Source organism: Chiloscyllium plagiosum, unplaced genomic scaffold (genome assembly GCF_037043375.1).
Source record: "Chiloscyllium plagiosum isolate Xiang-an unplaced genomic scaffold, Cpla_swu_hap1 HiC_scaffold_5, whole genome shotgun sequence".
NCBI classification, from domain to species: Eukaryota; Metazoa; Chordata; class Chondrichthyes; order Orectolobiformes; family Hemiscylliidae; genus Chiloscyllium; species Chiloscyllium plagiosum.
This window is the reverse complement of record NW_028270143.1, coordinates 87,388,299-87,402,564: the sequence shown is the minus strand read 5'-3', so window position 1 is coordinate 87,402,564 and position 14,266 is coordinate 87,388,299. Positions and strand designations below refer to the sequence as shown.

At 40.0% G+C, this 14,266-nt stretch overlaps 1 protein-coding gene across 13 annotated transcripts in view; it reads right to left on the bottom strand.

The window, feature by feature from the left end:
* The window catches only part of LOC122550039 (sickle tail protein), a 720,789-nt gene that overhangs the window by 17,146 nt on the left and 689,377 nt on the right, over positions 1-14,266 (bottom strand). For all 13 annotated transcript variants that reach the window (XM_043690462.2, XM_087987428.1, XM_087987424.1 and 10 more), the window contains one exon: positions 930-1,049. In XM_043690462.2, coding sequence (XP_043546397.2) covers positions 930-1,049 — 120 coding nt within the window. The remainder of the gene's footprint in view (positions 1-929; positions 1,050-14,266) is intronic.

Genomic DNA, 14,266 nt, shown 5'->3' with positions numbered 1-14,266 from the left:
CTCCGTAGGAAAAACATCGGTGCGCTAGACTACAACCACACCACCTTTGTTGGTGGGTTTGATAACAAGGTTAGGGTTGGACCTAAGAGTGAAGTGCAGCAATTTCAGAAGGGGACAGGTTAGACTGGGTGAGAGCAGCAGATAAATGATACAACCAATGATACAACGTGAGCAGCTTTTAGTGAAGAGGGATTGGTTATTTCTTGCAAATTGTCTAATGAGTAAAAAATAAACAGCTTCAACAGAAACAACTAAATGCATATTCAATAGTGTTGGACATTTTTGGTACTCAATAAATTAATTCTATTTTAATAGACCTAGAGAAACATGTACATTCTATTTTGCAATTACTGCATCGTTTCCTTTAAATAAAAATGAAACATGGGAGTTAGAGAGCAATAAGACTGGGAGCTTCCTTGTCTTACCACCATATGGAATTGCAAGGCAAGTATAATTTGCTACTTATGTTTGTATCATAAATAAAATCAATGTAACGGATTGAAGGGAAGAAGGTGGAAGAGAGAAGTGGGTTCATGCAATAGATTTTACTTCCCCAAACCCGCAGAGCGGGCCAACTTCTACCTTCTCAGCAGTATCATTTTCTGCCTCAATTTGGAAATCTGTTTCTCTGGCCAGTGTTCAGAATTAAAATAAAGCATTTAAAATCATTTTATTTTAGTATTTAACCCAATTTTAAAGGAGAAAATTTTAATTAACACTTAATAGAAAAAAATTAATATCTGGTAAAGGGTAGTGTTACTCAGCATTGAAATGTACACAATCACCTTAGAGCTTACTTAAAGCATATAGGGAAACATATAGGGTTCAAAGAATGTTAGAAATCAGAGCACAGAGATGATATTTGATTAGTATTGAAGCAGAAAAGATTGGAGCACAGCAAGATCATAATCTGTAACCATTGATGTTACCTTCTTTTCTTTGGCTGATAATAAAGCTGTGGACCTTACATCTTTGGCTTGGATTTCAACTTTCGGTTGTTCAACAACTGTTTTTGAACTTACATCCGTAACTGAACATTTCTGGAAAGCCTGAGAGATTAAAGTACATGAAGTTAGCTAAAAATCATATCATTTTAGTGCAGAATCTAGGAATTCCACTACTGAAGCTCAGGCACAAAAAAAAAATCAAAATCTGAGGTCAAATTCTTGCTGTGAGGTTAAAAATTACACCCACTTCAAAACTTAATCAACAAGCACAGGGCACGGTATCACCAATTCAACAGCAGACTGCTCAACGTCAACAATGACCAAGTTTGTGAAAAGTTTAAATGCAAAGATAGCCGTTTTAAGTTTACTGAATATCAACAAAGTCTGCAAATGATGTCAGCTGTGGCTCAACTGGCAACACTCCGAAGACTGGCTTTAAGAATGAAGCTCCTATACAGCAAACTCAGTTTTCATTATTTGCAAGAGATAGAAGCAATGGACTTCCTGCAGATAACAAAAGATATCCCCCCTATGTTCTGCAAAAGACCAAAGCAGGTCAGATGAGACATTAGGAATTTCAAAAAAAAAAGGTGGGGGGGGGGGGGGCCTTGGGGTTTGGGGCCAACATCCTGAATATACAGATATGTGGGTAACAAATTAGCAAATAATGAGGACCTTAGCTATTGACAGATGACTGTATTGTTGGAGGTCATCTCGTTCAATGAGATGTAAAACTGAGCCTCTGACTGTCCTGGAAAAAGCCCTGTGACTTTTATCTCTAGTATCCTCACTAGTATTTATCGGTTAACCAGCAACTCTAAAACAGATAAGGTGGCCATTACTGCATTGCTGTTTGGGAGCAGTTATGCTGATATTTGCTGATGTGATTCCTGCATTACAACAACCCTTCAAAAGTACTTAAACAAATGTATAGCACTTTGCAGTAACCTGACGTCATGATAGATACTTTATAAATGCATTTTTTCCCCAAAGATCAACTTCCAATTGGCAATTACTTTTAATAAAAAGGGAACGGAACACAAGCTTTGGGAAGGTTCACTGCTACTGCAGAGTGTGTGTTGTTGAGACTATATCTGGAGTAGTGTGTAAGTTTTGGTCTCTTTATTGGGGAAAAATAAAACTGCTTTAGAAGGAGTTCAGAGAAGGCTCACTCGGACTGTATCTGTGATGAAGGGTTTACATTTAGAAGAAAGGTTGAAACAGATTTGGCCAATATTTACTGGATGTGACTGTTGATCTTATTGAAAACTAAAAGATCTTGAGGGTACTAGATAAAATGTATCCTGGGAGGATGCTTCCTCTTGTTGGGCACATTAAAACAAGAGGACAGAACATAAAAATGAAAGGTCTTACTCCAAAGTTAATTACATTTTGGAATTCTCTTCTTCAGAAAGTATTGAAGGCTGTGTCTTTGAATATATTCAAGGCAGAATCAGATTTTTAATGGACAAGGGAGTCAATGTCTTTTGGGTGCAGACAGGCGAGAATGAGCGGAAACCAAAACCAGACCAGCCATAATCCTATTGAATGGTGGAGCAGGCCTGAAGCACCAAATTAACTACTCCCATTCATACAATTTACAACAGACAATAGGGCAAATTTAGAGTTTGCCTCAAAACTACAATTTGTTTGAAATAAAACCTGATATCACAAATTGGTGTAAAGGCTATACAGGGCCCTGGTGAGACCACACCTGGAATACTGTGTGCAGTTCTGGTCTCCAAATTTGAGGAAAGACATTCTGGCTATTTTAGGTTCACGAGGTCAATTCCTGAAATGGCAGGACTACCTTATGCTGAAAGATTGAAGCGACTGGGCTTGTATGCCCTTGAGTTTCGAAGACTGAGAGGGGATCTGATTTAGACATAAGATTATTAAAGGATTGGACACTCTGGAGGCAGGAAACATGTTTCCGCTGATGGGTGAGTGCCGAACCAGAGGACACAGCTTAAAAATACGGGGTAGACCATTTAGGACAGAGATGAGGAGAAACTTCTTCACCCAGAGAGTGGTGACTGTGTGGAATGCTCTGCCCCAGAAGGCAGTGGAGGCCCAGTCTCTGGAATCATTTAAGGAGGAGTTGGATAGAGCTCTCAAGGATAGTGGAATCAAGGGTGATGGAGATAAGGCAGGAACAGGATACTGATTAAGGATGATCAGCCATGATCATATTGAATGGTGGTGCAGGCTCGAAGGGCAGAATGGCCTACTCCTGCACCTATTGTCTAAAAACAAAAGTTACTAAACAGGCAGGTTCTTCCTTTCATTCGTAGGATGTAGGCATTGCTGGCTGGGCCAGCATTTATCACCCATCCCTAGTTGGACTTGAGGTGGTGGTGATGAGCTATCTTCTAGAACCATTGCAGCTCATGACTGTAGTGGGTTGGAAGGGAGAAAGTTACCATTTATAGAATACATCAAGTTGCTGAACTAAGTACTAAACAATGTTAAATTCATGTAGGACAGCTAAATGGGTCACCTTCTTACAACAGATTTGTATACAAATAGAATTTATGCATTAAATGTTACATTCAGAACATCACAAATTCTGTTAAACATTTTATTTTTTATGGTACAAACTGTACATAGGTGTAAAATGAGATACTTGGCAACAATACTGAATAACAATCTCTATGGTGAGGTATCCCTTTTTGGCAACAGATAGAAATCATTCCACAATGAACCAGAGTTGAATCATTCATAATACTTCAAGCTTTTAGTGTCACAGACATTGGTAAATATTGTCCAATCTGTAATTGTTTGCAGTTATTCCAAATCAGCATACCCTCTAACTCATCTTGATCAACATATGGGATCATATTGAAAAGCACTGCACATAGGTTCGCTAACATCTCTCCCAAGCTGACCCCATTGCTATGGGACCTGGAGAGTCATCTTTGAATTCCACGTTTACACATTCTATAGTATTTTCTACACAGGTAACAACTTAGCTTTAGATTAAAAAAAAAACACCTTACAAATTGAAATATAGATTAAATTTGTTCAGAATCATTCTTTTAGAAATGAATAAGATTTCTGAAGTCCACTATTAACACATGTTGTTACCACATCTGATCAGGATACAAAAAAATGTTTCCCTCTCCCTCACCCCTCCTCACTTCATACCCATTGCCTGGAGCTCAAAAATTCCTCAAGTGCACAGATTGCCTTCTGTGCAGGACTTTTGTAAGCTCTTTAAGTTCAATAAAGAGAATTAAGTTTTTTTTATATAAGAAGCAGAGAATTTACTGCAACAAGTGTAGAGTCAGAGTCATACAGCACGGAAACAGACCCTTCGATCCAACCAGTCCATGCCAACCAGAATCCCAAACTAAACAAGTCCTACTTGCCTGTGCTTGGCCCATGTCCCTCCAAATATTTCTTATTCATATCTTTTAAACATTGCAACTGTACCCACATCCACCATTTCCCCTAAGTTCATTCCACATACAAACCACAGCATAAAAACAAAATTGCCACTTACGTCTTTTTTAAAATCTTTCTCCTCTCACCTTAAACACATGCCCCCTAGTCTTGAAATACTCCAATCTAAGGAAAAGACACCTGCCATTAACCATCAACACCCCTTATGATTCTATAAACCTCTATAAAAGGTGACCTCTCAATCTCCTACGCTCCAGTGAAAGATTTCCCAGCCTATCCAGCGTTTGCCCATAACTCAAACCCTCCATTCCCAGCAACGTCCTGGTAAAATCTCTTCTGAACCCTCTCCAGCTTAACAATATCCTTCCTATAACAGAATGACCAGAACTGGAACCGTACTCCAGAAGAGGCCTGACAAACACCCTCTACAACCTCGACACAACAACCCAACTCCTATACTCTAAGGTCTGAGCAGTGAAGGCAAGCATGCGAAAACACCTTCTTTAATACACTGTGTACATGTGATACAAACTTTAAAGAATTATGTACTTGAACCCCTAGGTCTCTGTCCTACAAAATTACCCAAGGCAATACTTTTAAGTGTACAAATCCTGCATTTTTGTGTTTTACCAAAATGTATTACCTCACATTTACTCAAATTAAAATCCATCTGCCACTCTTCAGTCTAGTGATCCAATTGATTAAGATGTCTTAGTAATCTTCGAAAACTTACTTCAATATCCACTACCATCAACCTTGGTGTCATCCACAAACTTAATAACCACGCCTCCTATATTCTCATCTGAATCATTTAGATAATGACAAACAACAGTCAATCTGGTACTGATCCCAGTGAAACACCACTAGTCACAGGCCTCTAGTATGAAAAACAACCCTCCAAGTCCATGAAATGACCTTGGTAAGTAGGGTTAAAGAGAATACCAAGGCATTCTATAGATACATGAAAAACAAGAGGATAACTAGGGGGAAGGTAGGACTACTCAAATGTAAAGGAGAGAACTTGTGCTTGGAGGCAGAGAATGTGAGTGAGATTCTAAAGGAGTACTTTGCATCGGTATTCACCCAGGAGAAAGACATGGAGGATTGTGAGATGTGTGTGGAGCATGCTAATATGCTTCGTAGATCAAGAAAAGAGGTATTGACTCTCTTGAAGAGCATTAAAGGTGGATGAGTCCACACAGCCCAATGGTAACTACCCTAGGTTCTTGAGAGAGGCAGGAGCAGAGTTTGCTGGGGTCTTGACCAAGATCTTTATATGCTGGAAATGTGTTGCTGGAAAAGCGCAGCAGGTCAGGCAGCATCCAGGGAACAGGAGAATCGACGTTTCGGGCATAAGCCCTTCTGAAGAAGGGCTTATGCCCGAAACGTCGATTCTCCTGTTCCCTGGATGCTGCCTGACCTGCTGCGCTTTTCCAGCAACACATTTCCAGCTCTGATCTCCAGCATCTGCAGACCTCACTTTCTCCTCCAAGATCTTTATATCCTCATTAACCACTGGAGGGGTCCTGGAGGACTGGCAGGTAGCTAATGTTTGTACCTCTGTTCAAGGAGGGAAATAGGATAATCCAGGAAACTACAGACGAGTGATCAGTGGTTGGGAAGCTATTTGAGAGGATTCTTAGGCATAGGATTTATGCGCATTTGGAAAAGCATGGCCTAATTAGAGAGAGTCAACACGGCTTTGTGCAGGTCAGGTCACGTCTTACTAACTTGACTGTCACCTCCTCGAAAAATTCAAAGGTGATCAATGAGGGTAGAGCGCTGGATGTTGTCTACATGGAGTTTAGTAAGGCTTTCAACAAGGTCCATCATGGTAGGCTCAGCACAAGATTAAGATGCATGGGATTCAGAGTATTTTGGCTGCGTGGATTCAGAATTGGCTTGCCCATAGAAGGCAGAAGGTTGTGGTGGGTGTTATTCAGGCTAGAGGTCTGTGACTAGTGGTGTCCCACAGGGATACATACTGGGACCTCTGCTGTTTGTGATATACATAAATGATTTAGATGAAAATGTAGATGGGTGGGTTAGTAAGTTTGCAGATGATACAAAAATCGGTGGAGTTGTGGATAGTGTAGTAGGTTCTCAAAGGATACCGCGGGATATAGATCAGTAGCAGATATGGGCAGATATTGAGGTGCTACACTTTTCGGAGATCAAATGTCAAGGAAACGTATACAGTTAATGGCAGGACTCTGAACAGCATTGATGTGCAAAGGATTTTGCGGTTGTAGTCCATAGCTCCCTGATAGTAACCACACAAGTAGATAGGATGGTAAAGAAGGCATAAGGCATGCTTGCCTTTATTGGTCGGGGAATTGAGTACAAGAGTCAGGATGTCATGTAGCAGCTTTATGATACATTGGTTAGGCCACACTTGGGGTACTGCATTCAATTCTAGTCACTACATTATAGGAAGGATATGGACGCTTTGGAGGGGGTGCAGAAGTGGTTTAGCAGGAAGGGTAGAGGGTATGAGCTATAAGGAGAAAGTGAGGTCTGCAGATGCTGGAGATCAGAGCTGAAAATGTGTTGCTGGAAAAGCGCAGCAGGTCAGGCAGCATCCATGGAACAAGAGAATCGACGTTTCGGGCATAAGTTTCCTGAAGAAGGGCTTATGCCCGAAACGTCGATTCTCCTGTTCCCTGGATGCTGCCTGACCTGCTGCGCTGTTCCAGCAACACATTTTCAGGTATGAGCTATAAGGAGAGGCTAGAAAAACTTGGGCTGGTTTCGCTTGAGCGGTGGAGTCTGAGGGGGGGTACTTGATAAAAGTCCATAAAATTATGAGAAACAGATAGGATGGACAGTCAGAATCTTCTTTTTTAAAACCTGAGTTGAAATGTCAAATGCATTTAAAGGTTAGCAGGGAAAATTCAAAGGAGACGCAAGGTGCACTTTTTTTTTAAACACAGGGTCTGATAAGACTCTGGAATGCATTGTCAGGGTGGTGGTGGAGGTAGGTACATTAAAGGACTTTTAAATAAGCACATGAATATGCAAGGAATGGAGATATGGATCAAGGGCAGGCAGAAGGAATTTGTTTCATTTGGCATCATGTTCAGCACAACATTGATGAGTGAAAGGCCCCTTCCTGTGTTGTACAGTTCTCTGTTCTACATTCTATCACACGGTCTGATTTTGATTTGGAGATGCCGGCGTTGGACTGGGGTGTACAAAGTTAAAAATCACAACACCAGGTTATAGTCCAACAGGTTATAGTCCAGGTTATATGTCGCTCCAAAAGCTAGTGTGCTTCCAATTAAACCTGTTGGACTATAACCTGGTGTGTGATTTTTAAACTTTGTCTGATTTTGTTAAGCCAATTCTGTATCCAATTAGCAAGCTCACCCTGAATCCCATGTGATCTAACTTTACTAATTAGTCTACCAATTAGTCATAGGCTTTACTAAAGTTCAAGTAAACAATGTCTACCGCTCTGACCTCAATCTTCTTGGCTAAGTGGGAGGGGAAAAAATGCTAGAGTTTTTTTTATAATTTGGGGTGGCACAACAGCTCAGTGGTCAGCACTGCTGCCTCACAGCACCAGGGACTCTGGTTCAATTCCACCCTTAGGTGACTAAATGTATGGAGTTTGCACATTCTGTGTCTGCATGGGTTTCCTCCGGTTGCGCCAGTTTCCTCCCATAGTCCAAAGATGTGCAGGTTTGATGGATTGGCCATGCTAAATTGCCCATAGTGCCCTAGGTGAGTTAGCCATGAAAAAAATGCAGCAGTAGAGGGATGGATCTTGGGTGGGATGGCCTTTAGAGGATCGGTGTGAACTCGATGGGCTGAATGGCCTGCTTCCATACTGTAGGGATTCTACGATTTCTATGAAAGTAGGAAATAGCACTGCAGATGTATGGCCTCATTTGTGCCACAAAAGGCAGATCCATTTCTGTATAGTTCAGGTTTTATGACACAGTGAAAAATGTTAACTATGTGGATTGTTTGAATGACACGGTCTTGTGAAAGTGAAGTTTTCCAAAAACTATCTTCAAACAGGTTAGGTAAATTTAAATTGTTGTGCATTGTCCTTTATCTAATGCTTCCATATGTAATATTACACCAAGCTTCAAATGTTAGTAGTTTGCAGACCAATCTTCTAAGACAATGTAAATTTATATTAGTGAACACAAATTCAATATTCAGAGAAAAAAAATGAAAATTGAATTTAATACAAATAAAAATACCAACACAAAGCATAAGAAATGCAAATCTGACACACAAATCAGGAAAGCATTAGAAGTCATAACATAGATTACAATCATACTGCACTGCATTTGGTGGAATTTCTAGAGAGGATTACAGTATTCTAGCTACACTTCTCTTTGTGACAGGTTTACTGCAGAAGTTTTTTCCCCAGCTGCCTGTGAGCACTTTAAATCAGTCTTGACAACACTTTTCACCAAAATGATACTATTTGAAAGAAAGGAATTTACTTTTAAGACAACGTGAATACAAAGGCTCCATTATCTTTGTTCATCCATCGAATTGTTGGGAATCAAAGTCTGCACAGCTTCCAGTCAGTGATACTTTTGTCCAAGTGTTTTGCTTTGCATTTTGAATGACAGCCATTTTTATAACATCTTTTCTCCAATTTTTATATTTTGAAATAATTATATTCGTCTGTAGTTCATTTTTTGCTCCAGTTTGATGATCATGTTATTAATCTCTGAATCGACAAGATCACTGGGTTAGCTGCCTAACCTGTTTCTGGGCATCATCCAAAGCGGCTTCAATATCAGTGCTCAGAATCAATGGCTGACTTCACTCCCTGTGGGCAAAGAATCTTTGTCTACTCAATGCCATCAAAAAGCACAGCCTCCTGGAAGAAATCCAAATCTGTGGAGATACTGGCACTCTCCCGTTAGAGTACCTGTGCATTTTAGATTAGATTAGATTCCTACAGTGTGGAAACAGACCCTTCGGCCCAACAAGTCCACACTGACCCTCTGAAGAGTAACCCACCCAGACCCATTCCCCTCTAACTAATGCACCTAATACTACTGACTTGTGTTTCTTGCCATTTCTAACTCCCCTGGCTTATGGTCATCTTGACAATTTGTCAACTATACAAATTGGTTTCAGTGACTTTTTTTCAAACATACATAATATGTTTCAACAGTTCATAAATTCAATCTTCATATAAAAAAACATTTTGCCAGAAGCAAGGCGTGGGCTCTCATGTCACAAATTGGCAGGTTATACAACAAAACAAACTCTCACTGATCAAGAATATCATTTTTCAAAGCTCTCAAAGGCATCATTGCATAATCTGCATTTAAATTGTTTTTCAAAAGATATTTCTATATCCGCAAAATGGTAAAGTAATTATTTTAATTAAGTAGGAGTTGAAAACCCTCTTTAATGACTTATTTTAGAACATTTAAGAGAGAATTTTGCAGTGAGGGTGAACTCCCCACACAGCCTGTGCAGACTTGCTTCTCAGTCTTACAAGAAACTTTTTATCACATCACTCACTGTTTTTGATTTTGGGATGGAATCAGAAATAAAATGCATTTGTGTATTTTCTAACCATAAATCCCAGTGTTGCTAAGTACTTCAAAAGGCATTAATAACGTGTTTTGTTTGATATCTTCATCATATGTAGAAACGAGCAGCACAATGCTAATGAAATGCTACCAAGTCATTTATTAGATTAACTCAACCATAAGCATTCATTCCAGCTTCTCCATACACAGTGCAAAATAGCCAGTTGAGACTTTATTCACACCACAATTTGGCTTTCTTTACGAAAGCATTATGTACCTAGTACACTCAGACAGACAGGCATAACAATTTTGCCATCAAAGTAAAGAAAGGGATACAACACAACAGGTGCTGCAAACTTCTTATTCACATCAGCCAATACACCAAAGACCCACTGCAGGTAAATTGGGCTGACAGGCATTTCACAATACAGCATTCAAGTGGAGGTCCCAGCTTTCCTTGTCATGTTAAGCAGCAAACGGCACTTGTCAAGCAAATCGCAGCACATGTGCCAGGAAGAATAACGTGCAAAAAAAAGTTTGTGAAAACATCCATGAATAATTCATAATGATGTTGTATCAAGTGTGATCAAGTAACCAGCTGACAAACAAGTTCTGATGTGGACATCCTTTCAAACACATAGCTAATACAATTCCCCCACTCAAGTTAGACTGTACCAAAACTACTCAATGTACTGACATTTCTTTGGAAGCACATTTAAACAGCACAATTCATCATTCACAAGCAGTTTGCTTTTCTCAAACTATCAGCACGGTGTCTGACTGAACAAAGGAAGATACATTAATAAAAATTTGTAACTGAGGAATAACCATTTTTTTAAAAAAGTAATGTCGGTAAGTGAACATACTAGTTGTACTGGAGCTCCATTTTGAAATATACAAGACATCACTAATGTCTCTTTCACAGGTTTCACGGTTTCTTCTCTCTTCTAGGAAAATGGAGCAGTTACAAAAGCTTTTCTTTTCCCTTTCCCATATTTTATCATTGCTAAAACCTTACTAATGCCGATTTTCATTATTGGACTGTCTATATTAGAAGATGGTTCTTTGAAACAGGCATACAGGATTTACAAATACAGGTCAGAAGCAAGGAAGTTACAATAAATGTTTTGTATAACACTTTCAGCCTCAAATTGGTAGATTTTTTTCTGACTCTGGGCATCAGTTGTTCGAAAGGGTGAGGAGGCTTTAGGAAGTGTTCAGAAAGATTGATGGGAATGAAAGAAGGGATGAGGGTGTGGGTACACAGGAAAGGCTGGGGCTGTTATTTTTAAGGAAAGAAGGTTGAGACAAGATTTGACAGATGTTCAAATTAATGAGGGATCTAGATGAATTGCACAAAGATAAACTGATCCCACTGTCAGAAGGATCATAAAGACAGTGGAAATTGACTTAAGGTTAAGAACAACTTTTTTTAATGCAGAGAATCATTAGGTTCCAGAATATACTACCTGCAAGCAAGGTGGAGGCAGTGTCAACCATAATTATCAAAGAGGAATGGGATCAGTTCCTGAAAAGGAAATTGTTGCAGGGATATCAGGAAAGGGCGAGGGAGTAAGATTGAGGTGCTTGTGCTGACGACCATCTGAGACATGACAGGCCAATCAGTCTGCGTCGATGCTGTATCCCTTCAACAGTTCTACGTGACCTATTGTTTTGCTGCTAAATGTATGCTTTATATTGCAAAGAAAACTCAGCAGTGATGGATTAATTGTGCCTCAAAGTAGCAAAGCAATCACACCAGCATAGAAAGTCAGCTTTCTAAATTCATAAACATGACCAAAGACCCTTACTTGATGTTAGTGAAAGATTATTTGCAGCCAGCCCATTATTAACCTAACCCAAGATCCAAACTTGGCTGTCATCATGATTTGGAGATGCCGGTTTTGGACTGGGGTGTACAAAGTTAAATCACACAACACCAGGTTATAGTCCAACAGGTTCAATTGGAAGCACACTAGCTTTCGGAGCATCGCTCCTTCATCAGGTGGTAGTGGAGGGCTCCTTCATCAGGTGATAATGTGTTAGGATTGAGCCCTCCACTACTACCTGATGAAGGAGCGACGCTCTGAAAGCTAGTGTGCTTCCAATTAAACCTGTTGGACTGTAACCTGGTGTTGTGATTTTTAACTTTGGCTGTCATCAGTAACTCATGATCAAAAGGGACCCCAGGAAGCTACCCCCTAATAGTTGTTTTGATGCCTTCAACAGCTCTGCTATTGGTTTATTAGATTGCTGGTTTGCCTCTATACAGAGACTGCTTGGTGCACTTCAATTTAATACTTTGGCTGTTTCTGATCCTGAAGTCTTTAAAATTCAACACATCTACACAAAATCAAAGCAAATTATACAGGAGAATTCATGGTAAAGCACAACATTCCAGGGGCCACATATGACTCCATAAGTGTTCAAATTGATGCAGTTTAGCACTTAGTTGCCATTTATACACCCAGACAGCCGCTCTAATGTAAATGGCAATGAAATGTAGTAAATTACTGATGTTTTCACAAAAGTGAGAAGAACAGGGTGTTAAAATGTTATGCCAACTATGTTTGTCAGCTGAGTCAGTTGAATAGTTTAACCTCCCTACCTAGCCTATCAATTTTATACCAGTTACCACTGAATCAAATTTGCTAGCTGAAAGCAAATACTATTTAAAAATAAGCATGCCCATGTAAACTTATTTCTACTGTATTCTCTTGTTTTCAGTTAACTCCATTGCAATGGATTTGATTGTTCATCTATACATCAGAATAATTTCCACCACACTATGACCTGAGACACGACTGCAAAATAAAAACATCATCAGCTGCTGAAATAGCAATGTTACTTTAAATCTTCTAAAGACCCATCATGAAAAACAGTATAAATGATTTTATGCATAAATACAATGACAGTGTTTCTCATTTTATTAATTTCAGGATAAGTTGCTTTTGTTTTGCCCCTTTGATCTCCTCCATGGACTAACTGAGATCGATCTCTTCTCAGCCTGTGGTCAATGCTATTCCCAAACTACCTGTCTCAAAGCAACCTTCTCCAATTTTTTTTAGCTCTCTTTATTCCCACGTTCTGTCTCTTCTACCAGGTGCAGTCCACAATGCTAGAACTGACCCTGGGAATTTGAAAACCTTCTGTCTAGCTTTGGATTTCGATTATGCAGCATCAGATTAGAACATAATAGCGCAGAACAGGGCCTTCGGCCAATCTGCAAAACCAATCTAAAAAGCCCACCTAACCTACACTATTCCATTGTCATCCATATGCCTATCTGATGACCATTTAAACGTCCTTAAAGCTGGCGAGTCTACTACTGTTGGAGACAGTGCATTTCGTGCCCTTACTACGCAGAGTAAAGAAACTACCACTGACATCTGTCCAATATCTATCACCCCTCAATTTAAAGCTAAGTCCCCTTGTGCTAGCCATCGCCATCCAAGGAAAAAGGCTCTCACGGTCCACCATATTTAATTCTCTGATCATCTTATATCCCTCTATTAAGTCACCTCTTAATCCTCTTCTAACGAAAACAGCCTCAAGTCCCTCAGCCTTTCCTCATAAGACCTTCCCTCCATATCAGGCAACATCCTGGTAAATTGTCTCTACACTCTTTCCAAAGCTTCCACATCCTTCCTATAATGCGGTGACCAGAACTGTCTGAAATAATCAGTGTAGCTGCACCAGAGTTTTGTGTAGCTGCAACATGACCTCATGGCTCCAAAACTCAATCCCTCTACCAATAAAGGTTAACACACCATGCACTTTCTTAACAACCATATCAACCTGGGCGGCAACTTTCAGGGATCTATGCACATGGACTCAGATCTCTCTGCTCATCCACACTACCAAGAATCTTACCATTAGCCCAGTATTCTGTATTCCTGTTGTTCCTTCCAAAGTGAATCACCACACTTTTGTACATTAAACTCCATTTGCCACCTCAGCCTAGCTGTGCAGCTTATCTAAATCCCTCTGGAGTCTGTAACATCCTTCAGCACTGTCCACAACTCCACCAACCTTAGTGCCATCTGCAAATTTACTAACCCATCTTTCTACATCCAGGTCATTTATAAAAGATGACAAACAGTGGACCCAAAACAGATCCTTGCAATACACCACTAGTAACTGAACTCCGGGATGAACATTTCGCATCAACCACCACCCTGTCTACTTTCAGTTAGCTGATTTCTGATCCAAACTGCTAAATCTCCCTCAACCCCCATGCCTCTGTATTTTCTGCAATAACCTTACCAAACGTTTACTGAAATCCATATACACCACATCAACTACTTTAGCCTCATCCACTTGTTTGATCACCTTCTCTAAGGACTCGACAAGGTTTGAGAGGCATGACCTACCCTTCACAAAACTGTGAACTATCCC